This window comes from Ochlerotatus camptorhynchus, unplaced genomic scaffold (genome assembly GCF_037179485.1).
Source record: "Ochlerotatus camptorhynchus isolate MF236.1 unplaced genomic scaffold, CSIRO-AGI_Acam_v1.1 ptg000133l, whole genome shotgun sequence".
Taxonomy (NCBI): Eukaryota; Metazoa; Arthropoda; class Insecta; order Diptera; family Culicidae; genus Ochlerotatus; species Ochlerotatus camptorhynchus.
Window position 1 is genome coordinate 310,015 of NW_027040623.1, and position 25,321 is coordinate 335,335.

At 38.4% G+C, this 25,321-nt stretch overlaps 2 protein-coding genes across 2 annotated transcripts; both read left to right on the forward strand.

Moving 5' to 3' along the window:
- The first annotated feature begins 6,471 nt into the window (after positions 1–6,471).
- On the forward strand, positions 6,472–7,429 carry Snp (Snipper). The gene is made up of 3 exons (XM_065220828.1): positions 6,472–6,560; positions 6,633–7,176; positions 7,237–7,429. Exons 1-3 carry the CDS (start codon positions 6,526–6,528, stop codon positions 7,426–7,428), a joined length of 771 nt encoding a protein of 256 aa, XP_065076900.1. The 5' UTR covers positions 6,472–6,525; the 3' UTR covers position 7,429.
- Positions 7,430–11,330: 3,901 nt separating this feature from the next.
- On the forward strand, positions 11,331–25,300 carry LBR (lamin B receptor). Its single transcript, XM_065220838.1, has 3 exons — positions 11,331–11,501; positions 11,778–13,484; positions 23,659–25,300. Exons 2-3 carry the CDS (start codon positions 11,783–11,785, stop codon positions 23,943–23,945), a joined length of 1,989 nt encoding a protein of 662 aa, XP_065076910.1. The 5' UTR covers positions 11,331–11,501; positions 11,778–11,782; the 3' UTR covers positions 23,946–25,300.
- The last annotated feature ends 21 nt before the right edge of the window (positions 25,301–25,321 follow it).

A 25,321-nucleotide genomic window follows, 5' to 3' on the forward strand; every position in this document is an offset into this window, starting at 1 on the left:
CTTATGATTGGCCTAGCGGTCGCCAATGAACGGTGGAGCCAATTTCTGATCCAAAGTTCCACTTCCACTTCAACTTTGTTCAAATCAAAACAAAAATACTAGCCCATCTGGTGGATGATGGCACACGCTTTTAAGAAAATCTCGTCGTCTGTCACTTTGTTTGTGATTTCAGGTTTTTTACACACCACACCAACATACACCAATTTGAAGTTGACCAATTTTTGCGCGTTCCAGACTTTAGTGTGTAAGTGAATTTCCTGAATATGCTATATCTTGGGATCCAGGCCATATATAAGGTTGCAGTCTTCGGCAAATTTGTTCAGTTGGTTAAGGACTATTGATTGGTTCAAAATTTTCTCACTACGAGGCGCTAGTATGTAAGTGAATTTCCTGAATATACTATATCTTGGGATCCAGGCCATATAGAAGGTTGCAGTCTTCGGAAAATTTGTTCAGTTGGTTAAGGACTATTGATTGGTGTACAGAAATTCATAATTTTCTCACTACTTGGCTCTAGTGTGGAAGGGAATTTCATTAATATGTTTTATCTTGGCATTTTGCGATACAGAAGGTTACAAAAAAGAAAAAAAAGGTTACAAGAAAATTTTTACCGATCAAATCACTTCTGAATGGTGGACAGAAGGTCAGAAGTTTCTCACTACGTGGCTCTATTGCTCAAGTGAATTACCTTAATATGCTATATCTTAGGATCATATAGAATTTTACAATCTTCGACAAAGTTGTTCAGGCCTTTTGGTTGGTGGACAGAAGTTCAGAACTTTGTGACTACGTGGAGCAAGTTAGCAAGTAAATTTGCTGAATATGCTATATCCTGGCCACATAGAAGGTTTCTGTCTTCGCCAAATTTGTTCAGTAGGTCATGAACCTTTTTTATGACAAATAAAATTAACATTCACACTAGCACCAACTGATCAGCACAGCAGAAATTAAAATTGCACCTACGTCGCACAAATTATGGAGCACACGGTGCGATTTGCGGACTGCAGAGAACATTCAACAGAATTGCTTCTGTTTTCGACTTTCATCTCTCCCGTGATGCGCTTCGTCGAAAGTTTTCTTCTGTTTTTCGCCGGCAGGAGTGACTGACTATAAGATATATGTTTTTTAATGTTTTTTATGTTATGACCAATGTATTTTTTTTACCATAGTTGATAAGGTTAACATCATTGGGGCTTCATCCAGCCTGTTGATGTAAAACAACAATAAAACTACTTTTATGCCAGCTTTTTCAGTTAAGTTTCCATGAATTGCTATTTTTGGATCACATGTTTATTAATTAATTTGATATCACTGCATAAAACCGAAGACAACAAATCAAGAAGACTGTCAACTTTGCAAGAATCCAAGCGACAGATACAGTAGCGCTGCACTTGAGGGAAAGTGGCAGCAACGCATAGAAAAATTAGCAAATACACAAACCCTTCTTCTGAGGATGTTATCTTTGCTATCAAATTCGTTCGAAGCATTTACCTTTGAGCGGCAGATGACGCGATTGTACCTGTCTCATAGCGTTTGTATGAGAAAATGGAAGAGCTGCCAGTCTTCTTGATTTGTTGTCTTCGATAAAACACAAAACGGTGATGCCCCGATGACCATATAGCATACACATATTTTCGAACTTTCGAGCTTTGAAGATCGCTGATCACTGATCATTTTCTTCACATAACTTGCCAAGAAATGGTTCTGTTTCGGCATCTCGTCGTCATTGAATGGTGGTACAAGTCCGCGAATTGAATCTGTCGGTAGATCGTATTCAGGATTGAGCGAAACGGTAGTGCCATCTTTGCTTAGAGCTACCAAATATTTTTTCAGAGGTTATCATTAAAACGCCATCTTGAATCTCGCTGGTGTCTCGTGAAATGTGTCGTTTAACAGTGTTAACACAGGGAAGCATTTTTTTAAACTTTATTAAAGAGATTTTTAGCCGAAGCCTAGTATTACACAGGGAAGCAGCATAGTTGACATACCTTCTTGCCTTGAGCTGCTCACTTGGGAGTTCTGGACTTTTAATATATGCTTAATGTGGAAATTTATTTGACCATACTCCAGCACCGCCTAAAAGTTGAGTTTGTATATTATATGTAATAGTTTTTCAATCGAGCAGAACTTTTGACAATACTTACCTCATACCACAGAGAACAGACATGGAGGCTCGAACAAAATTTTTCTAAAAACTTGTGTAAAGATTCCTATTTGACTTAAGCGCCACTAACGGCGACTTCCCCACTTAAAAACCCTCTTTGACAACATGATAGCGCTGGCGTTGCACAAATTACACTAGACACTAAGTGCTAGTAGCGCCAAGTGGCAATTTTCAACAGAAAATTTATCGATACTAGCGCCAAATTGGTCGAAAGTGGAAAATTTATAGAGGAAATCAGGAGATGCTAACACCACGTAACGGCGACGTTCCCACTTATTTTACACAAGTTTCTGACCGAACTTGAACGTCTGTTCTCTGTGCTCATACCATGCCTCTTCCATTTTAAAAACGGTACCAAACTTGGTATATCACAATAAACTTTTAAAATTCTAGGACTAATCACTGTTGCAGCAGTATTGACGGATATTTTCATTTGCAGCACAGAGAACAGACGTTGCGGCTCGAACAAAATTTCTCTAAAAACTTGTGTAAAGATTCCTAATTGACTTAAGCGCCACTAACGGTGACTTCTCCACTTTAAAAACCTCTTTGACAACCTGATGACGCTGGCGTTGCACAATTTACAGTAGACACTAAGTTTTTTTTTTTTTTTTTTTTTTCTTTATTTTTGTGATTTTTAGCCGTAGGCTAGTTCATCACATTAGACACTAAGTGCTGGTAGCGCCAAGTGGCAATTTTCAACAGAAAAGTTATCGATACTAGCTCCAAATTGGTCGAAAGTGGAAAATGTGTAGAGGAAATCAGGAGATACTAAAGGGTGTCCACGATGAAATTGCCACACACAAAATTGATTCGCAAAATTCGAGTTTTCATCCGATTGCCATCAAATTTTCAGGGATTGAGAAATAACTATTAAACTTCATTTTACCATTTTACTCGTATTTTATTTACAGTCCATACGCAAATGCCCGCACCTTGGCCTTAACCCCGGCCATAAGATTCTGCACAACCTGTGAATCAACCGTTTTTTGCATGTAAACCCATACTTTCTTCAGTTCCTCGACTGTCTTCACTACCTTAGGTCGTTTAAGAAGGTGCTGCTTCATAATCGCCCAGTACTTCTCGATAGGGCGGAGCTCCGGAGTATTGGGAGGGTTGAACATTTTCGGCACGAAATTGACCTTATTGTCCGCATACCACTTCAGCACGTCCTTGGAGTAGTGGCATGAGGCCAAATCCGGCCAGAAGATTGTTGGGACGTTGTGGGCCTTCAGGAGAGGAAGCAGCCGCTTCTGGAGGCACTCTTTTATGTACACCTGTCCGTTCATCGTGTCCTGGGTCACGAAAGGTGCACTCCGCTTCCCGCACGTGCAGATGGCTTGCCAAACCAGGAATTTCTTCGCAAATTTGGACATCTTCTGAGTGCGGACATGCTCCGGAACGCTGAACTTATCCTTGGCCGTGAAAAACAGGTTGCCGGGGATCTGTTTGAAGTCGGCCTTCACATATGTTTCGTCGTCCATGATGCAGCATTCAACTTTCGTCAGCATGTTGAGGTACAACTTCCTGGCACGGGTTTTGGCGGACTTGTTCTGCTTCTCGTCGCGATTAGGGGCCTTTTGTACCTTGAACGTTCGAAGCCCAGCCTTAGTTTTGGCCTTCTGGACAAAACTTCGGCTTAGGTGCAGCTTCTTAGCCACATCCCTAACGGAGGCGTTCGGATTTCGGTTGAAGGCCCCAACTACGCGGTTGTGATTTTTGGTGTTGTACGGAATACTTTTTCCTTCACTTCTGGGCTTCCGATCGGTGGTCAACCGTTCCTCGAACCGCTTAATCACTCGCGACACCGTGGAATTCGCGATTCCCAACGTTTTAGCGATGGAACGATGCGAGAGATCCTTGTTCTCGTGATGAATGCGCAAGATTTTATCACGCACGAGCTGTTCTTTCGACTCCATTTCCGCGAGTTTTGATCACAGGACTTTAAAACTTGCAGGATGTAAATAATGCACTATGAACTAAATCCACCCAAATTTTCATTAAATTCTACCCAACGGTTAAAAAGTTAGAGCAATTTCATAGTGTGGCAATTTCATCGTGGACACCCTTTAATGCCACGTGACGGCGATGTTCCCACTTATCTTTACACAAGTTTCTGACCGAAGTTGGACGTCTGTTCCATAGAAGAAACTCTAAGACCAGAAGGTCCCGAAGAAACGTGCTCAACTTTTTGGCTCAGCTCTGGTACTCTCTTCGGTCCCAAGCTAATCGATGCACCCCTCGAAACATACGAAAATCCACGAACCCCTCATTTTATCTGTCAAACTTTCATAGCGAATCAAAACAAACATAGTGTAGTACTAGAATTTCGACTAAAATGGGATACGTTAATCGATTTGCTTGGGACCAATAGGCTAGTCAAGCAGTGAGCCAATTTAAAATCATTAGTTTCCACCGGTTGTTTGTTCTCTGTGTTTGCAGTAAACAAACCTTAGCAACGGATAAATCGATTAGAAAAACTAAAGTGCTCAACAGTGTTGCCGTTTTATATAATATTGTTCGTGTCATACGTATCAGCGTGTGCCTTAACGTGCCGAACAGTGTGTCATACTGTGTTTCGGCACAGTGTGCAGAGTTAATTCCACCTTGGAAAACCTATTATTTCAAATAAAAATAAATGAGATGATCGTTTCTGCCTACCGAACAGATGTTATTATTTAGTCTTATCATACATGTTGCTTGCCGACGCCGGTGGTGTAGTGTTCTGTGTGATTCTGTTTATGTGTGGTCACATGAAAATCATGTGGAATTTGACATGGAAATTCGTCAATAAAAAATGTGTGGAATTTTATTAGTGTAGGATATAGCACCCATTCAACACAAATTTGGAAGAAACTGCAGTTACTCATAAGTTATGAGTAACTGCAGTTTCTTCCAAATCTGAGTAAATTTCGTATGGAAAGAAAATTCTCTGAGTCAATAATTGATTATTATTCTTAGTCGCTGAGTTGGTACACTCAAAAATATAACTAATCGAAGAAAGATTAAAATTTAAACATGTTATGGTTAAGCAATGTTTATGCATAGATGGGCTTAAAATTTGATCCCATAATTATACTAAGTTCGAATATTGGCGAGGAATTCGTCCAATGTTTATTAAATTGCAACGTTGACAGGATGAAGCTTGCAGTTGTTTGGTTAGTTTTTAAGATTACAATTCAGTTTTTTTAGTTTTAGCAAGGTTCTCAATTTTAGATACTCAGGATCGCTGACATCACCGTGGATTTTTACGGCTGGCCAGCCAGTTGCATGCATCGGAAGCATTGAAGAGCTGGATAAGTACTCATGTGTGCGAATGAGCGTTCGACATAGAGCCATCGACCACTTTGAAATCCCGTCGAATTATCTGGGAAATTCTCCACAGTGATTGCTGTTTCGAGTCTGGTTCGATGCCCTTCACACAGAATCACTATCCGTTTGAGAATGCTGCGGATTTCCTAAGCAACAGCTTACCGGCTGACTTCATTGGCGAATGAATCGATAAGACGCGTGGTTGTTGGTCATTTTAACGGATTTGTTCAACAAGCCCCCGTTCTAGAACCTATACTGCACCAGACTAATTAGTGCTGACTAGTTATTCGATGGTGGTGGTCCACAAGTGCGATGCGGCGATGCGGCTGAACTTGATTAACTCGGTACCATGTCCGGTAGTGAACCGGATTCTAACTCGAGCGGTTTTGTACGACGCAGGGATCAGAACAATTTATAAATAAATATCCTTATTTATTTCTATGCTGATAGGTACCTAGTAACAAGAAAATAAGATATGTTTTTGTTATTTTTGCAGCATTTTTGATTTGCATTAAAAAACAAAGCAAATGAAACTGACAGAAAAGCATAATCCCCTAATACAAATAAAATAGCAGTTATGAATCGAATAAATACATACACTTTATTCTATCTATGCGTAAACCATTTTTATACTAAGTTCGTATTCTCTCACTTTATACCAAGCTTTGCGTCGGTCAGGAGAGTTGCGATTTAGCGTAACTTTTAATCTATTTATATTTGAAAATCTTTTGAGTGTATGATTGGCCGTGTGCGGTTCTGGGCGTGCGATCTGGCACCGCTGCTCAGCGCGGAAAACAAGTTCGACGGAAAATTCAAGGAAAAAAACTCATACAACTGAATAAAAGTTACTCACTCTCTGAGTAGATTTCGTTTTCAGTGTAGTCTTTTCAGCCGCGGCATGCATAATCGTAACGCAAGTAATGCTCATGTAAAGTGCTGCCATCTGTTCGCGTGGTGAGTAATCTTTTCAAAAATACGCGCAAATAACGGCTGGTGTTCGATGCTTCGATAGAATTTTTTAACATCAAAACAATAACAAACCATCTATCATGAACGATCAAAAAGAACTATTTCAACTAGCAAAGTGAAATTGATTTCAATTCATTCTTCTGTCTGTTTATAAATATAGATTAATTTCATCAACATCCCATTTCAGATCGCTGAACGCTGTTGAAACTATTAAGGTTAGCAGCGGAGCCATTTCCTCGCATCAGCACCCGTCTTCACATCATTCCACACAAACCTTCCGTTACATTATCGTAATCGACTTCGAAGCAACTTGCTGGGCAAAGGATGATCAAAAATGGAAGAAAAATGAAATTATCGAGTTTCCAGCCGTTCTGATAAACCTGACCAACGGTAAAATCGAGTCCGAATTTCGTCAGTACGTCATGCCAATCGAGAATCCTCGGTTGAGTGACTTCTGCACCGAACTGACCGGGATCCGTCAGGATCAGGTGGACGACGGTGTACCCTTGCACACGTGCTTGTCCTTGTTCAACAAATGGATGAAGCAAACCGTCGACGATCATATGCTGATTCTACCGAAGAGCAATCCTGACAACCAAACTGGAAATGTTGCATTGGCCACGTGGTCTGATTGGGATTTCGGAACATGTCTGAGCAAAGAATGCACGAGAAAGAAGATCAATAAGCCGGCGTACTTTGATCAGTGGATCGATGTTAGAGCTATCTATAAAGTATAACTACTAAATTATTATATGCATATTTGAATAAGTGATATTGAATTCGTTTGACAGAAATTCTACCAACACAATCCGATAAGCTTCAACGATGCATTGAATAAGCTGGGAATGCAGTTCGCAGGACGACCTCACAGCGGATTGGACGACTCGAGAAACATTGCCCGATTGATCACCAAAATGTGTCTGGATGGTGCAAACTTTGTCATAACTAAGGATTTGAAGCCTTTTGAGTTGTTCAATAAATAAAGTTATTAAATGTGTTAAATCTATTTAGATGTTCTGAGTAATTATTGTACCGTAGATTGTAACCACTTGAATAGCTGCATATTTTCTTATTTTAATAAGTTGTCACCGTTTAAGAACGCTCAGTGGTGTGCTCTGGCTCCATCCTTTATATCAGTAATCAAATGAATTTCCGTGGAAAATTATTGAACCGCGGAAAATCGTTGTTCAACTAGTTAAATCTAGTCTTGATGCCTCGTTCAGACCTAAAGTCCTTTGAAGATTGATGATTTTGAAATTATAATACCTAAACAAGAAAAATGTCATCATGCCTTGCAACCTGTCCCAAGAGTTGATGTTATAATAAGAGCCACCGGTTCAAAACCAGTTTTGTTCTGACAAAACTACTGGTTCTTGTTGTAATATTTGAAAAGGTTGTATTGTCTGTAATTATTTATACATATGTTTATATGTATGCTTTTCATGTTTAAAATAAAATGGGGATCGGCATATTGTGGGGCTCGTTGTGGGGTTCCACCGGTTTTGTCGAGCTTGGAACACTTACTTGCGTGGGTTTCCGGACAATCTACTTCGGTTTCACCGCTTGCAGCCCGTTTTCGGTTGAGCTTGCCGAATGTTAAACAACAAGGAAAAAAGGAAACGCTGAAAATTGTTTACTCAGATTATGTATTGTTGAAATAAACATGCTTTTGAATTTAATTCAAACATACATATTTTTGTTGAAAACGTGTTTTCAATTTACTTTGAACTATTTATATTTTTATATAATGAAAATATATATTTTTGATTTAAATGAACAAAATTTGGTTCCGTGATTGATGTAATATTGTATCTGCTTTTTGCTATTACATCATTATTTCATACATCAGCTTGAATTACATTGATCGATATTACATTTTTTTTTGCTGTGTAGGCCGTGTAGGCAGTCGAAACGGCTTATTAATCCGAGCATTTCAGTGACTAGCAAAATTCTTGAACTATCAAAGAAAGATCTCAGTATGTAGTATTGCGCATTTCACACCAAACTGGACTAATAAGCGCGTTTTCATTTATTAAAAAGTGTGATTAAAGTGCGAGCTTCCGTCTAATCGTATTGGTGTCTTCGGTGTACTTATTTCTTATGATGCAAGCAATAAGTGCTCCGAAGACATCAAAACGATTTGACGCAAAGGTGCACTTTTATCACACTTTTTGCATTTTTGGGGCAGTCCAGTTTCAGATGCAAACAGCAATATGTACACTGGTTTAATAACAGGACACTGTCCATGTAAATATCACTTGAAGCTAATAGGAAAACTTCAAGAAGACATGTGTCGATTATGTGACATAGAAAAAGAAGACTCTGAACCAAGAGCATAGGTACAGCAATCTTCAATAAGAGGCGTATTTATTTATTTTTTTTTGCAGTAAAAACCGACTTGAAAAATGTGTAAAAATACTCTTCTATTGACGTTTCATGGGTCTACACATAAATGTGTAAACGCATTTCACGAAATGTGTGAAATTTTACACATAAATGTGTTTACGCTGGTTACCGTGTAATGCATCAGACGAAATTGTGTACGATCGACTCACCCGGTGAGTTAGCTGAAGTAAGCGTGTGACTCAACTCTTTTTTTTTTACTTTATTTAACGTCGGTCTCTGTTCCGCAATCTATTAGGTTTTGCACCGTCGGGGTTAACCTCAATCTGATGACAGTTCAGTGGTACTGTTTACGTGGACTTAGTCGATTTTTTCTTGGGTGGATTTTCTCGATAATTTTTCGGACTGCAGTGAGATGTAAACCACACTTCTGCAATGTCCATCCCTAATAAAATTGTTATGGTTATTTTGCTTAACGACGTGTTCTGGGTATCTTCCAAACCATTAGTGGAAAAGTTCAATTATTTGTGTTATCGTTCGTTTATGGTTATTTTTTATTAGGGATGAGCAACATCCTTTATACGTGCTGTTCCTCGACAATTTTTAAGTTGAAATTCGGAAATTTAAGAATATTTTTTTCGAAAAAACGACTAAGTGCTTGTAAACAGTACCACTGAACTGTCAAAAAGGTTCAGCCGGCTAACACTGAGTTCATTTATGACGTTACGCTGCAGAACCTAATAGTTCTAACTCTATTAATTAATTGATTTTAGTTGGTTAATTAGTGGCACAAAGAAATGTGCAAAATATTGCAATGTACTCAATTATTAATTTGCACGTAAATAGAATCAAAAGTAACAGTCATGTGAAATGCTAGCTTCTAGCAAGGGTTGCAAGATTATTTAGGTACAAATCCCTGCTGCCGAATTGTATTTTGTTTTCTCCGCCCATCTCTCCCTCTGAGTATTTTTTACTCAAAATTGAATAGCCTTATGTTGACTCACTTTTGAGTAAACTACGGTCTCACGTAGACTGAGTCAAATCCACTCGCCGGTATTTTCAGTTGCTGGGAGGGCTTTTGTTTTGATTTTTATTCAAGGAAATGGAAATTACCTGCTCCACACTCTAAGCTACGATTACCTAAAATTATCGGTAAAAAAATATCGTTACTTTTTACTCTAAATAGGCTATTTTTTACTATACATTAGGACATTTTTAACGTTAGTTATTGGTAATCCATGATAACCGATAATTTAGGTATGTGCACTTTCTTCGAATATCGGTAATTTTTACCGATATCTACACACTTAAATATTTTCGCCGAGATTCCAACAGCCGAGTAATTCTGCAATTTATTTTACTGAGATTCAGTAAAACAATTGCCGAGACTCAGCTAACAAATAACATTTTGCTGAGCTGTCAGCTAACAAACAGATATTTTGCAGAGATATCAGCAAAAGAGAATGCCGAGGTAATCGGCTTTTGGAGATTTTACCGAGCTAGATTAAGTGTGTAGGTATTCTTTACCGACTTTTAGGTATGTGCATCTTAGCGTGTGGATTCATTCTACCGGAGCAAAAAACGGTTCAACACCGTTTCCCTAAGCAATTCGTACTTACCTGCACGCATTTCAGCCGGTTTTGAGTAACATTTTCTATGAGGTTTCCTCCGACATGACTGGCATTTTTTCCAAGTCCAGGATTTTGCTGACTGAGTGGCTTTTACTCAGTTCGACATTTCTCGTTTACTCAATTTTTGACAACTCGATACATCGGACGAAAGTGAGTACGATCGACTCACCTGGTGAGTAAGCAGAAGTTAGCGTTCACGTGATAATCAGCTTATTAGGTTTTGCACCGTCGGGGTTAACCTCAATCTGATGACAGTTCAGTGGTACTGTTTACGTGGACTTAGTCGATTTTTTCTTGGGTGGATTTTCTCGATAATTTTTCAGACTGCAGTGAGATGTACACAGCATTTCTGCAATGTTCACGAGCAACATTCCTGCAACACGCTGTTCCTCGACAATTTTCAAGTTAAAATTCAGAAACTTTAGAAATTTTTTTTCGAAAAAACGACTAAGTGCTTGTAAACAGTACCACTGAACTGTCAAAAAGGTTCAGCCGTTTAACACTGAGTTCATTTGTGACGTCACGCTGCAGAACCTAATTGTGTGCTACACTCTTAGCTACGATTATCTAAAATTATCGGTATTTTTTACCGATAAAAATCGTTACTTTTTACTGCAGAGAATATGTCTTCACTTTTGTTCCTCCGCTGTTAAAATGGTTAAAGGAGTTTGAAGTTAACTTCGTCCACGTCGTCATCCATTTAAACAGCGAGGAACACAAGAGACGGCAAATTCCCTATGGACTCTCCTGTTTACACTGATTGCGCTGGGGTGACTGGGTCTATCTGGGAGCACTGCTATCAATTCGAATGCACATAACATGGGATAACGCCTCTAAGCATATATAGACGGTACCAACATGACGACGCCAAACAGCATAGCTGATAACTGTTATGTGGGTTTGGTACGACGCATACACATCAGCAATGAATTGCAGCATATATTTTTCGTGAATGGCGTCTTTTTGACGCTTGTTTCTGTGCTCGCTGGTGTTGATTCAAAATTTATCGTTAAATTGAAGTGAAAATTGTGACCAAAATATTGACATTCAGGTTAGGACTCAACAGTGCTGCGATTAAAAAAGTAAGTTGAGTAAATCATTAGAGGTTTGGGTGTTTTTGTGGTGCGAATTCCTGTGCTGGGTAATTGTTTTGGAAGAGACGCGCGTTTTTCTGCGATTGTCTTTCTCACTGGATGGGGAAATTTAAACTTGACTAGCGAGAGAATAATCTCACTCAGCATATTTACTAATACAAGTGCCGTTGACAAGGGACAGTGTTTCGCTTTAAACCGGGATAACCTCATTAGATTCTATTTTTGGTCCATTTCGGCTGATCTGGTTTTTCGTTTCCCATCCAGGTGGAATGGAAAGTCGTCGTGCAACAAGAGGTGCTCCAGGGGCCACAACAGCATCTGTAGTACCTGGTCCCGCAGAGACCGCCAAACGGGGGCGAAAATCAACTGGTCGTAATAGAACTCCTTCGCCACCTGCCAGAAAAGTATCGCCCGCACGAAAGGCCTCACCTGCCAGAGCGAAACGTACGTCGCCAGCCAGAAAGGCATCTCCCGCGCGTAAGGCTTCACCTGCAAGGAAAGCATCCCCCGCAAAAAAAGCCTCTTCCGGCCGTAAGGTTGGGCGGCCACCAAAAGATGCGTCCAGCAGTAAAGTGTCACCTGAGTCCAAAGACAAAGAAGAACTCAGACGATCGGCACGAATCAAGATTTCCGAACAACGTGACAAGAGCCCAGTGTTGAAAAGATCGTTGAGAGATAAGCAATTATCGATTATTTTGGATGATGAGGAAATTTCAAAGAAGGGATCACCTGCCAAAAGTACAACCCCCAATACGAGTCAGAGATCGATTGAGACGACAACAGGCCGCAGTCGGGTAACTGAATCTCGGTCTGTGAGTGTGGCTAACGATTCGCAGGAATTCTCTGACCATGAGGAGATAGAGTTCCAAAGTTTCCGCAAAGATGATAACGGATTGCTTCGCGATAAGTCATATGCGAGGCGAAGTGCTTCGAAGCAGCTGCATGATCTACGTGAATTCGGTGGAAACTGGGGCGTTGCTGCAGTACTACTGCTGGTGCCAGCATTCATCTTTCTTACGAATCACTTCTGTTCTGGTGCAGCACATCGGGACTGCTCGTTCAAGATTCCTGCCAATCTGGACGAGTTCAAAACACTTTCTACGTACTTTAACCGCGAGATTGGACTCATCTTTTTGTTTTTCACGTGGGGAATCGCTCTCGTCAGTACACTACCCGTTGGTAAAGCCGTGAAAATAGTGGACGAAGTCCGTGGTCAACAAAGCTACACCTTCACCGGTTTATCCTGTGCTGCCTTTACGGGGTTGGCAGTTTTCGTGGCCGAATATTGCTATAAATACCCATTGATCTCATCCATCAGCAAAGGCTACAATCAGCTGTTGGTCATAAGTCTGGTCTACGCTCTCGTTACCGCCGGATTGGCTTTCTTCAAATCACGTTATGTATCGCAAGTCAACTGGAATCCGTACGCCAAAACCGGACACTTCCTGTCGGATTTCTTCATCGGGCGTGAAATCAACCCGCTGAGCTTCAATACCGTCAATCTAAAATTGGTTCACTATCATATTTCCGTCATCCTTGCTCTCCTCTTCAACTCGATCATCCTTTACCGTAATCTCCATTTCCCTACACTTCCAACAGAAGAAGAACTTTCGCTATTGGAAAAGCTCACTTTCACCGTAAAAAATCTTGAATTCGAAGCAACCCCAGTTCTGGCGGCATCCCTGACCATCATCTACCTTCTGGATCTACTCGCTTACGAGCATCATTTAACGCACTCGTTCGACCTGCAGAGCGAAGGTTTCGGTGCCCTGCTGCTCCTCCGGTATGCCGTATTCCCATTCACTCTGACCCTGCTGCCCAAATACGTGGCCGCCCACAAACTATCGGACGTTCCCGCCTGGGCTCTGGCACTGGTGGCCCTCATCGCCCTGACCGGCCTCGTTATCAAGCGATCCAGCAATCGCCTCAAGCATCAGTACCGACTTAATCCACTTGGCGAGAAGTTTATCGGTAAGTGTTTAATTAATGTAAAACATGTTTGCTAATATCATCATCATACTTGTGTGAAAACCGAACCGTGCGATAGCCGCAATCTTCTTGCCTATTTTCCCCTAACACTAGCGTCACTGATACAAGATACATTCTTTTATATTAGTTTTATTATTGTTTGCATTGGAATGTGAACGACCTTCATTCGAAATAGAGACAGAGAGAGCGGACGCCTTATGCTCTGAGAGTATCACTCATCTACATTTTCTACGCAACTCTGCCCCTACAAGTGTGCGGCTCTTAATGGGTATTCTGATGATTAGCAACCCGTTCTGGTTGATATGAACTGTGTAAGCTAGATTATATTTGGGTGTGTGAAGAAAATGTGAAAAATACATGCTTCCTGCTTTGATTCAACGAATGCCAACGGTCGCTCGCTTGGACGTGCGCGCGTGCTCTTTTCACCTGTTGTAATTGATAAAGAGACAGTTGATGTGCCTTGTAGAAAATCAGGTGGGCCAAAACTATGTAGGGGTGATCAAACTTCGTCTTTCTTTCATTAGGAAAGAGCTGTCCCAGGCCTGGCTCAATTTATCCATATATTGTACCATTGATTACAAGGTTGCTTCCACTTATTTACCCAAAATGTTTTTCGTAATTATGAAATTATTATATGTCATCTAAAATTGGTATTATGATATTTACTTCGAAACTTGTTGTCGTTCTAGTAACTCAAGTAGGGTTGTTTAATCGGTGTTATCGGTAATAGGGTAACGGGATGTAATGTAAGCGAAAAAAATAAGTGAAGTTTTTCATATTGTTCGATTTCTAGGCGCCATGATCTTGCCGTGTTTCACTAACTGAGGTGGTCATAAAAACCTGGTAATTTCATGAATCACAGAGCTGGTAGTCACTTTTTTTAAGCCAGTCACTAAATTCACTTTTTCTTGTAATCAGTCAACTTTTTTAGCGTGAATTTATTTTAAGTTTGATCAGTCTTCCTGCAATATGAACGATCTGATAGTCCATCCTATGCCTAAATTTTGGTCTAATTTTCGAACAATGCAAAGGTGTTGTGCATATTTAGATTTTTTTGACGTTTAATCGCCTTTCTATATCTACAGAACGTCAACTCATTTGGCTAACTAAAATGACCTGAATTTTCCAGGTTTTTAACGAATAATTTAGAAACCTATTTTTTAATACGTTAAAATTTGCTTTTTGTAAAACAACAACAGCAATTAACGCAAACGTTTATAGGACATGGCAATCATTTTTATAGATACAGCTTTACCAGGGTAACCAGTAAAACGGAAAAAGGCCGGGAATTTGAAATCACCGGGAAAAAAAACCGTAAATGTTGATGAGAAATCGTGAAAAATATACTTCGTCCTTTCTTCGTAAGAATAAGATTATCGACCTTGAAAAAATGTCAACACCCTTGGACTTGAGTAGATTTTCAGGATACAGTCACTTTGAAGACATACGAAGAGAATTTTGAGGAGATTTGGATAAGGTTCAATTTACTTTGATGCTTTTTGAAAAATTTCAAAAGCAGTTTTTTTCCGACGCATTATTTCAGGTTGCAAAAAGCTCGCACTATTCGCTTCCTTTTGATATTTTACACAAAATGACGCGAGTTTTTTGCAATCTAAAATAATGCGTCGAAAACTGCTTTTGAATTTTAAAAAAATGCATCAAAGAAAAATTGAACCATAAGAAGATGTAAAGTTTTGATAAGAATTCCAAGTCAATTGTGTGAGTTGAGAGTAGATAATTTAGGTTGTTCTGGGGGAAATTCCACGTTTATTATGAAGATGATTGTCGGTCCATTTGTAATGAATATTCTAGATTCTCTGGAATTCCTGGGAATCAGGAAAGAATTATATCCAGTAGTCAGGTAGGTTAATCAGAATGTTCATGTTTTAATTTCTGTTGAACGATACATGAAGGGTTCTGACTTTCCAAGAGGTTTTTTCCCCTTGTGTTTCTTGTGGCATTGCCTGGAAGTTTCTCATTTTTTCCCGGAATCTTCTCCTAACTTCTTCCGGATGTATTTTTATTCGAATTATTTTCCTCCGTAATTTCTTCAGATGTTCTTCTGGTTTCTCCAGGAAAGTATTTCCGATCGCATTCCAAAACTCATTTCGCTAGTTTCTACGAACTTTTCTGATATTTTCAACCGATTTCCCTTGGAAGATTCTCCCGATTTTTCCCGAAGTTTCTCCCAACATCTCCTAGAATGTTGTGCGTTGAAGTATATGAATTCTGGATTTCTTTCAGAAGATTCTTCTGGCTTCTTCAAGAAGGTTTTGTTTTTGACAAAATGCCACTTAAAGCTCTTCTGGCTTAAGTTTTTCCGACATGCTGCAGAAGCTTTCTCTGATCTATTCCTGGAGATTTTTTTTGTATTTGTAAGCTTTTCCAACTCCAGGAACATTTTTTTCGAATTAATCTGGATGGTTCTCCAAACTTCCACGAAAATATTTAACTAAAACTGAAAGGTTCTCTGGAGGCTTCAGGGAGGTCGACTACTTCCGGAAGTTTCTTTCCCAGTGGCGTCCCGTAACCTCATTTTTTACCTTTGCACCAACTTTCAAACTGATTGTATTTGTAAACAAACAGGTCAATCGCCGATTCCTCGTGAATTAAAGCTCAATTTTATAAACAAGCTATACCAAATGAAAGAGGAATCATACCTCTACCAACAATCAATACGAAACTAACGATTTTAAATTGGCTCACTACTTGACTAGCCTATTGGTCCCAAGCAACCGAATAACCTACCCCATTCTAGTCGAAATTCTAGTACTACACAATGTTTGTTTTGATTCGCTATGAAAGTTTGACAGATAAAATGAGGGGTTATTGGTTTTTCCAATGTTTCGAGGGGTGAATCGATTAGCTTGGGACCGAAGAGAGTACCAGAGCTGAGCCAAAAAGTTGAGCACGTTATTTCGGGACCTTCTAGTCTTAGAGTTACCTCTATGCCTCTACCTCATAGTGTTATTAGTTTTCAAAATTGAGCTTTTATTCGCGATAAATCGGCGATTGACGTGTTTGTTTACAAATACAATTACGCCCAAATCTCAAATCACTCCGGAATTGTTTATGTTTCAAATCGGGTCCTGATTAGCCTCCAAAAGTTACAACTCATTTGGTTAGAAACAGGCTTCGCACAAACCATTTGAAGTTTACATGTAAATTACTATGAGAAATCTCAACTTTTTGTTCATTGCCTTCTAGTCTTTTTCCATATTGAGGACATGATCAAGCAGCTGCTCTGTAGGCAACACTGTATTTTGCAGTGTGACATAGTAGCCATGATTTTTGTGTCCTATTCAACGCCCCAGAAACACCAATGTTGCCTGCTGATCAGTTGATTGAGCATGATCATAAGACATCAGCGCATTGAACAATTGATAACTTTCGATCCTTGCATTTAATCAAAAAATGGTCTTCAGCAAACTTTGCAAACCGATATGGTGAATTATTAGATAGACATGAACAAAAATCTTGGTTTTACCATAGTAATTCCCATACAAACTTCAAATGGTTTGTGCTATCTCAGTTTCTCACCAAATGGGTTCAAATTTTGAGAGGTTAAATAGTCAGGATCAGATTTGGAATCGTTTAAGTATTGTGGAGCGAAAATTTCAAATTTTGCATCACTCTAGTGCACAGGTAGATGAGGTTAAGGAAACTCCACTGTTCTTTCCACATTCACAAGATTTTTGTGGCTTCGCTTGGAACTGTTTTCCAAATTAGTCTTTCTGGCTTTGCCTGAAAGTGTTTTTTTTTTCGGTCCGTCTTTTCCCGGAACCTTATTGATACTTATCGCGGAAGTTCGTTGATCGGAATTTTTACCGATAAGTTTTGGAGACAGAAAAATGTGGAGTTTATTAGCGAGTAATTAATCATGTCGAAAAGAAAAGGTTGCCGACTGGGACTCGAACCACGAACGTTGCGATTATCAGACCTGTGCTTTCTCCACTGCTCTCTTCATGCTTCGAGATATCAGGGCTGGTAGCTAGTCACTTTTTTCAATCAGTCACTAAAAAGTCTCCTTTTTTAAGGCCAAGTCACTAAAGTCACTTTTTCTTATAATAAGTCACTATTTTAAACTTTTTTAACGTGAATTTATTTCAAGATTGATAATTCTTCTTGCAGTGTGTAGAATAGGCCTACATTTAGTCGAAGACATCATATCAAGATCTCTCGATGTGTTTTCCGTCCATATTGTTTTCCGTACTGAAGTACCAATGCTACCGACGTCAGGGAGGCAGCTCCCACCCTGAACCCTAGCTAACCGACCCATCAACTCATGGACCGAGGACCAACGGCTTTACTTCCCTTCCGAAGGAAGGCGTGACCAGAGAGATTTTATGCCTCAGAAAATCTCGACGGCGCCGACTGGGATTGAACCCAGGCCTTTTGGGGTGAAAGAGGCAATCACGCTTACCACTACACCACCGGCGCCGCGAAGATACAGTAGCGCTGCACTTGAGCGAAGGTGGAAGCAGTGCATAGAAAAATGAGCAAATACACAAACCTTTCTTCTGAGGATGTAATCTATGCTATCAAATTCAAGCTTTGAGCGGCAGATGGCTGCCTCATAGCGGTCGTACGAGAAAATGGAAGAGTTGCTAGTCTTCTTGATATGTTGTCTTCGATTTTGTGCTTATTTTTTAACAATACGAAGTTCACGAGTTTTTTTGTCGTTTAATCATCTTTCTCTATCTACAGGGTGTCCACTCATTTAGCTAAATAAAGTTCCCTGAGTTTTTCAGGTTTTTCCATAACTTTGGTGGATAATTTCCAGGTTTATAATAAGAAAGCTATTTATGAAATGTGTTTAAAATGTGTTTTTTTTTTTTGTAAAACAACAACAACAATTAATGCAAACGTTTTTAAGATATGACAATCAGTTTTAAAGAAACAGCTTTACTTAATTTTAGTATGTCTAAGATTACAAAATTTTTAATGTCTTGATGTTTCGTACTAGCAAAATTGTGGAAACTTTTAAGAAGTTTCATTTATTTCAGGAAAACTAAACCTAGAGATCTTAAGCGAAAGTCCTCGAAATTTAAACCCAGACTATTGGATTGGTTTAAAAATCTATAAGCGTGAGTTTAGGTAAATTCAGGATGATTCCATGATGTGCTGAAATAAAATCGAGGACCCTTAAGATGTTTCGAGAGATTCAGTACAGAGACCTTCAGAATATTTATGAAAACTTTTATTTATTTTAAAGTAGAAGCGAGATCTTCATTAGAATTGAAAGCTTTAGGGAAGCTCCGAGTACATCAAGACAGATCATAATGTAATCATAGAAAACTTCAGGGCTAGACTTTCCATGGAAAATTAATGATTTAAGGCAAAGTTCCGTGAGCGTTTATAAACTTTATAAAACTTAAGGAAAATTGTAGAACTTAAAGTCAATTCAACCAATTTCAGTAAAATTGTGGGTTCTTTTAAAAAAATATCAAGATATTCAAGGCAGTCTAGAAATTTTTTAGGAAATTGAGAAATATTTTGGGCAGTTTTAAAAACATCAGGAAACTCTAGACTATTGAAGAAGCTGTGAATTAGTTTCGAAAATCAACAAATCTTGAGAACTTCAGTCAAAATCATTGAACTAAATTAATTAATTTCGTTGCTGGAGCTTAAAGTAGTTCCTGAAATTTCAGCATAACTTCGAAAACTTCACAGAAGTACAGAGATCTTCAGAAACATTTCGAGAACTTCATAAAAGTCTATGGAACTTAAGGGAAGATCCGAGAACTTCAGAAACTTATATGGGCATTTCGGGAGCATTTCAAATAAGTTTAGTAAAAAGCTCCAAAAACAAGGGGAGATTCAGTGGAGTTAAGTTTCATTAGTTTCACTAAATTAGCGGAAAAATTCAAGAAGTTTCCAAATTTTCAGAGAACTTTAGAGATGTTAATAAAATTATTGAAGTTTTCACATAAGTCCAGAAGGTCACGGAAGCTTAAACATTTTTAGAACAGTTCAATTAAATTCAGGGTAGTACAACAAGCTTCATGAGAACTGCAAACACTGTTTCGAGAACTTCAAGAAAGATATTCATCTCGTTAAAAAGCTAAAAAAAAAGAAAAACAGATATCCTGAGAGCGAGGTATTCCAGAGCAGCGAAATTACATAAATTAAAAAAAGTTTCGAGAAATTCAGTGAATTATTAAAATTTTAGAGAAGATTCATGATCGTTAGAAAAGTTGTGGAAACTTTAGGAAGTCTGAAAAAGTTTAGAGAAGTTAAAAACAATGATGAGAAGTATTGTGAGCATCAGGTTAGATACGAACTTCAAGGCAGTTTTATTAACTTCAGGAATATTTTGGGAACTTTTAAGTTGTTCTAAAGACCTCAGAATAGTTCATTACATATTCAACGGAGATTTCTCATGAAAATTCGCTTGGATTACTCCTCATCACTCGTATTCTCCAAAAACTCAATGAATTATTTCAGAAATTCACTTGGAACGCTTCTCTGAATTCTCTAAAAAATATCACAAGAATATAGTTACAGTCATGCTTGGCATACACAGGTTTGGTCACGAACTGCTCATTTGTTAATAACTTTACACAGAGTTGACGAAACATAGTTCTTTTTGAAGCAGTAGATAGAATATAGTTTAAGCTTGTTATAGATACGTAAAAAAAAAGATTTTAAGATTTTTTACATTTTAATTCTAGTAATAAACTGTATTTGTTTTTGCGTTGTAAAAATGAAGTGTGAAATGCTCGCTGCACATCTCGGACTTTAAGAGTAAACATTTATTGGTGTTGATTCAAATGTTAAGATTAATCTACTTTTTGCATATTTATAGTAAGCTATGATCCTAATCTATCAATTACTTTAAAGAAACACAAATTTCAACAACTGAGTAAAAAGTTATTAACAAATGAGCAGTTGGTGTGTACAACTGTGTATGCCAAGCATGGTTACAATACTTTTCGCAACTATCCTCCGAATTTAATTTTCTTTTATTTTTCCTAGGAATTGCCTTGAAATTCTCCTCGGTAAGAAATCCTATGGAATGATTTTCAGTATTTTCATTGCATTCATTCCAGATGTCATTTTTAATCGTACTCCTTTCCTTGGAATTCTACTCACATTGAAATTTGTTTGGCAATCTCTTCTGAAATTATTTCTGAATTTCTTTGAAGATCTCCTGGAGTCATTCTCAGATTTAATTGTAATCCTCCTTTTAGCCTCCCCTTCACCCCCTAAGTGTTCACCAAAATAATACGAGGACTTATGCTCCGATTTCAAATGTGTGAATGAAAAGAACAAGAAATATTTAATGTTTTTTATTTTAAAATGCATTTTTTTCGTTGGAATATTAAATTTTCTTAGTAATGATAAGATTTCGTGAGACTTCCAGGTATTTTCCAGGTAGTAGACACTTGAAGGCTTAGTCATAAGCTTTTTATTGAATATTTCGCACATATTTAAGTGTTTATGAGATTCTAATTGAATAAGTCTAAAACATCCATCATATGCCATCAGAACGACTGATTTTCTTCCCTAAGGTCACTTTTAGTCACTTTTTTAACAACTATAAGTCACTATTTTTTAACGTATTTCTTCAACATAGTCACTAAAATCACTATTTTTGACAGCATTGATCGCTACCAACCCTGAGATATGGATAGGCTAAAGGCAAACAACGCTCATTTGCTCGCATAATCGCCTTCGTTTGCTTTTTCTGTTGGAGAGAATCGAGGCAAGGTTGTGCGTCGTTCTTAGGGTTACCATATGGTATCGTAAAGGAGGACATGTCCTCCTTTTTCAATATTTTTTTCTACATCCTCCTTATGCCAAAAAATGCCCTCCTTTTTAATCCTTGCATTTTTTTCCAGTAACATATTCATAAAATTGTTTTCAAAGAGCGCTGTTTGCAGATCTTATTTGTTTAATTATGTTGCAACCTCATCTTATCTAGCAAATGCCATTCGATGGTGGGACTAGGAGTAAACTACACTGCCCATAAAAGCATAACTGTCCCATATGAATAGGAAATCAAGCAAAGATGGGGCAATTATGCGAGTATCGGCAGTACAGCTGTCAACCCCCCTACATTTAGGCTGCGGTCCATTTGGTGAATTTTAACTTATATTTGACAGATGGAAAATATTCAAATAAACCTGCTATTCCACCAGACTTATTTCAGACAAACCAGGAATCAATTTTGACAAACAATTTCTCGAAAATCGGATGATCAACAACACAGGGGTTTTCGAACGTTATAATTTATTTTCGAAGTATCAGTTAAAGTTCATCAATTTTTCTAAATTTTTACTTAAATTTTACCTTTCTAAAATAAATTATAATGTTCGAAAATCTCTCTGTTATCGATCGTGTGATTTTAGAAGTGTTTGTCAAAATTGATTCCTGGTCTGCCAGAAATAAGTCTGGTACAATAGCAGGTTTATTTGAATATTTTCTATCTGTCAAATTTAAGTTAAAATTCACCATATGGAACACAGTCACACAGATTGAATCCAACATGTGCTCGATTTTAACGTTCTGGTTCTATGGGAATTTAGGTATTTCAAGCTAATAACTATGCAAATCGACGCATCTGATTTTGTAAACAATCACTTCAATCGACGATTTGTGGCAACTGCAAGCTCACTACCAGGAACTAACAATACCAGCTAGTAGACGAAAGTGTCTCCTACCTGATGATGGTGTTCGTTTACGTGGGTGAGTTAGCAGTTAAGACAAATCGTCGATTGAAGAGATTGTTTACAAAAGCAGATACGTCGATTTGAATAGTTACGCTTGATTTGTTTAGGCCGCTACCATAATGAGAGCGAAGAGGCACGTGAATCGTGAAATCGAATGTAAGGAATAATATCAATAATAGGAACTCTTTTGTACAGAACGCTAAGCGCGCCTCTTCGCTCTCACTATGGCAGCGGCCTTAGAGTCCTATGCTGAATCAATGGAGAATTAACAGGTTGCTTAGATTCCATGTTGGTTTCAATCAGCGATGACATGTCTCGATAACTTTTTCAAAGGGACGTATCAGCTTTTGTAAACAATGCATTTGATCGGCGATTTGACGTAACTGGTAGCTCGCACTCGCTTACTAACACCACTACCTAGCAGGTAGGGGAAAATTTCCTCTATCTGATGGTACCTAGTGTTAGCATGCGTGGGCGAGCTACCAGTTACGCCAAATCGACGATCAAATACATTGTTTACAAAAGCTGATACGTCCCTTTGAAAAAGTTATCGAGATGTATCCTGATTTTTGAACATGATAAAAGTTGGGATGGTTTTAAGCTGTAGTTTTCATGCAAATTAGCTAGACTAGATCATTTCCAAGTATCAGAAATAAATTATGAAGGCCAGTTTGATGCATTTTTCAGAAGATAAATTGAATTGGTAACTACTACAAGTTATGAACAATCTCAATTGAACCTTTGCAAATTATGAATTTTGTAATAGCGCACATATTAGTAAAACGTTTGGAAAAAAAAACTCATTGTCCTCCTTTAATGTTAAGAAAGGGAATCATTGTCTTTCTTAATCTCCAAACCTCAAATGAAATGTCCTCCTTTTCAAGTTTTTGAAATGGTAACCGTAGTCGTTCTACCATGGTATACATAAAAGGCAAATGGTTGCTTGTGTAGGTGAAAGCATGTACAGAACACAGAATAAAAAAAGGTTAAAAATCATTGCATCGTCTGCAAGGTCAACATATAACATACGCTGCGATGTTCATGAACTTGATGATTGGAAATAGAACTAACATTCATTGTAATAGATTTTTTGTTTGCGTGCGGGAATCGGGAAACGTGATTTTTGGTAAATTTGCCGGAAATGGTTTACCGGGATTTCACGTGTTAACCCAAAAATTTAAAACAGATTCAAAGAGTATAATATAGAGAGTAAAGTAAAACATCCACCTGCACTGTATTGTCCATTCAGACATCATTTAGACCCTTAGCCGCTTACTTGACAACACTTCAACATCAACCGGTGAGCAGTGCACTCTACACTCCAAGTTCCCTTTGTTTCAAATTCATCTCAAATTTCATACTTTACCCATCGAGTTGTTGATTAATCACAATACAAGTTGTGACCAATTTTGTATCGGTAGCATTTTCATCAAAAAAAATGTACTATTTGAAACTTCCATCCCATTAATGTCTCTCCGCAGATCTGGAAACCCTGCCCACCTTCCAAGGGCGCCGCTTGCTCGTGGCGAAGCTGTGGGGTCGCGTCCGCCAGCCAAACTACGTTGGAGACATCCTGCAGAACATTGCCCTGTTGCCGCTACTGTACTGGCGCTTCGCTTGGCCCCCTCTGCTGGCAGTCCTATTCACCGTGGCCCTGCTGGTTCAACGTGCCAAACGCGTCAACGATCGGAACGCGAAAAAGTACAACTCCGCCTGGCAACGTTACTGCTCAACGGTGCGATACATGTTGGTGCCTAAGGTTTTCTAAACAACCACACACACAAACTGCACGACGCTACAATTGAATAGTTTCCATTTTTTTTCTTTGATTGTAAAAAAGTGTTTCTATTGTAAGTTAACAAACTTTTTTTTTCGCTATTTTATTAGATAGCACCAAATTAGACTATCGGACAGTTAGAACTTTTACTTTATGAATAGAGAGTGCGAGTAGAAAAAGTAAGCAAAAAGTTTTATTTGAGATGCAAATCAGTAAAATCAAACGAATTTTTTTGATTGCTATTTGCCGAAAGATTTAATTGTGAAGTTAACTTCTGTGAGTTTGAATTATTCACTTGACGTACAGTTTTAATAACGAAGGAAAAGCATCTAGGCTACTTAGAAGAATCTATATGTTTCTCTTTTTTTCTAATTAGAATGTATTGAATAAGGTTAAGAGAAAGTATTAGATCTAAGGCAGAATTTCAAAATATTTGTGGAGCTAAAACATATCGAGTTTATGAGTTTCATGCAATTGAAGGCAATTTTACAATTACACATGACTATTGTACAAATCGGACTTAAGTGAATTATAAATTAGTTTTCCACTCTGCACACATTCAACTACATGTGACGCTACGAGGGAAAATTTTATTTTTCAACAAAAGACGGCATTTTTTTGCGTATTTTCTAAAATAAGTTTACATTAAGCGAGAAATATTTCACTGTACTATTTGATTTTTTTTTATTGAGCCATGTTCGAGCACACATCCACGAAACACCATCCCAGCATATGCGCACGTACCTAACCTATCTACTCTCCGACGTTAATATCCGATTCCCAGCAGTGAGTAAGAAGCCATCTGAAACGAAACGAGATTCATTTGCTGAAAACAGGACACTTTCTTGTATTTTAAAACATGTTCACTAGGGTGGGCCAACTTTGTATGGCTGATCACAACACCCTGCTTCCCAGTGCGCTTTCGATCTGTATTGAGGTCCCCAACAACTGCCAAATTTGAACGATTTTGAAGAACATCAAAGTTTGTATGGAAAAACGGAGAGAAACTATTGCTTTCAAAAATTCAAAAAATTCTCAATTTTTTTTTGCAATCTTGAGACTTTGATTGGAAAAACTATGCCGAACAAAAAGTTATTATTTGACTTACACAGTAGTTGGGGACCTCAATACAGATCGCACGAGCGGTGGGAGGATTGGGTTATAAAGTTGAGTCACCCTAAGCTCACTGTATAGCTATTTTCGCGGTTTTTTGCTTTTCATTTATCTAAGTCGACGAAAATTGATAGAATCTAAGTTAGTGCTCTTTTAATTGTTAGTTCTTGCTGCTAGGATCCGGTTAAGCTCACATCTATTAGAAATAAAGATTTTAGAACACGAACAAAAAACGTTGTTTTTCTAGCATGGAT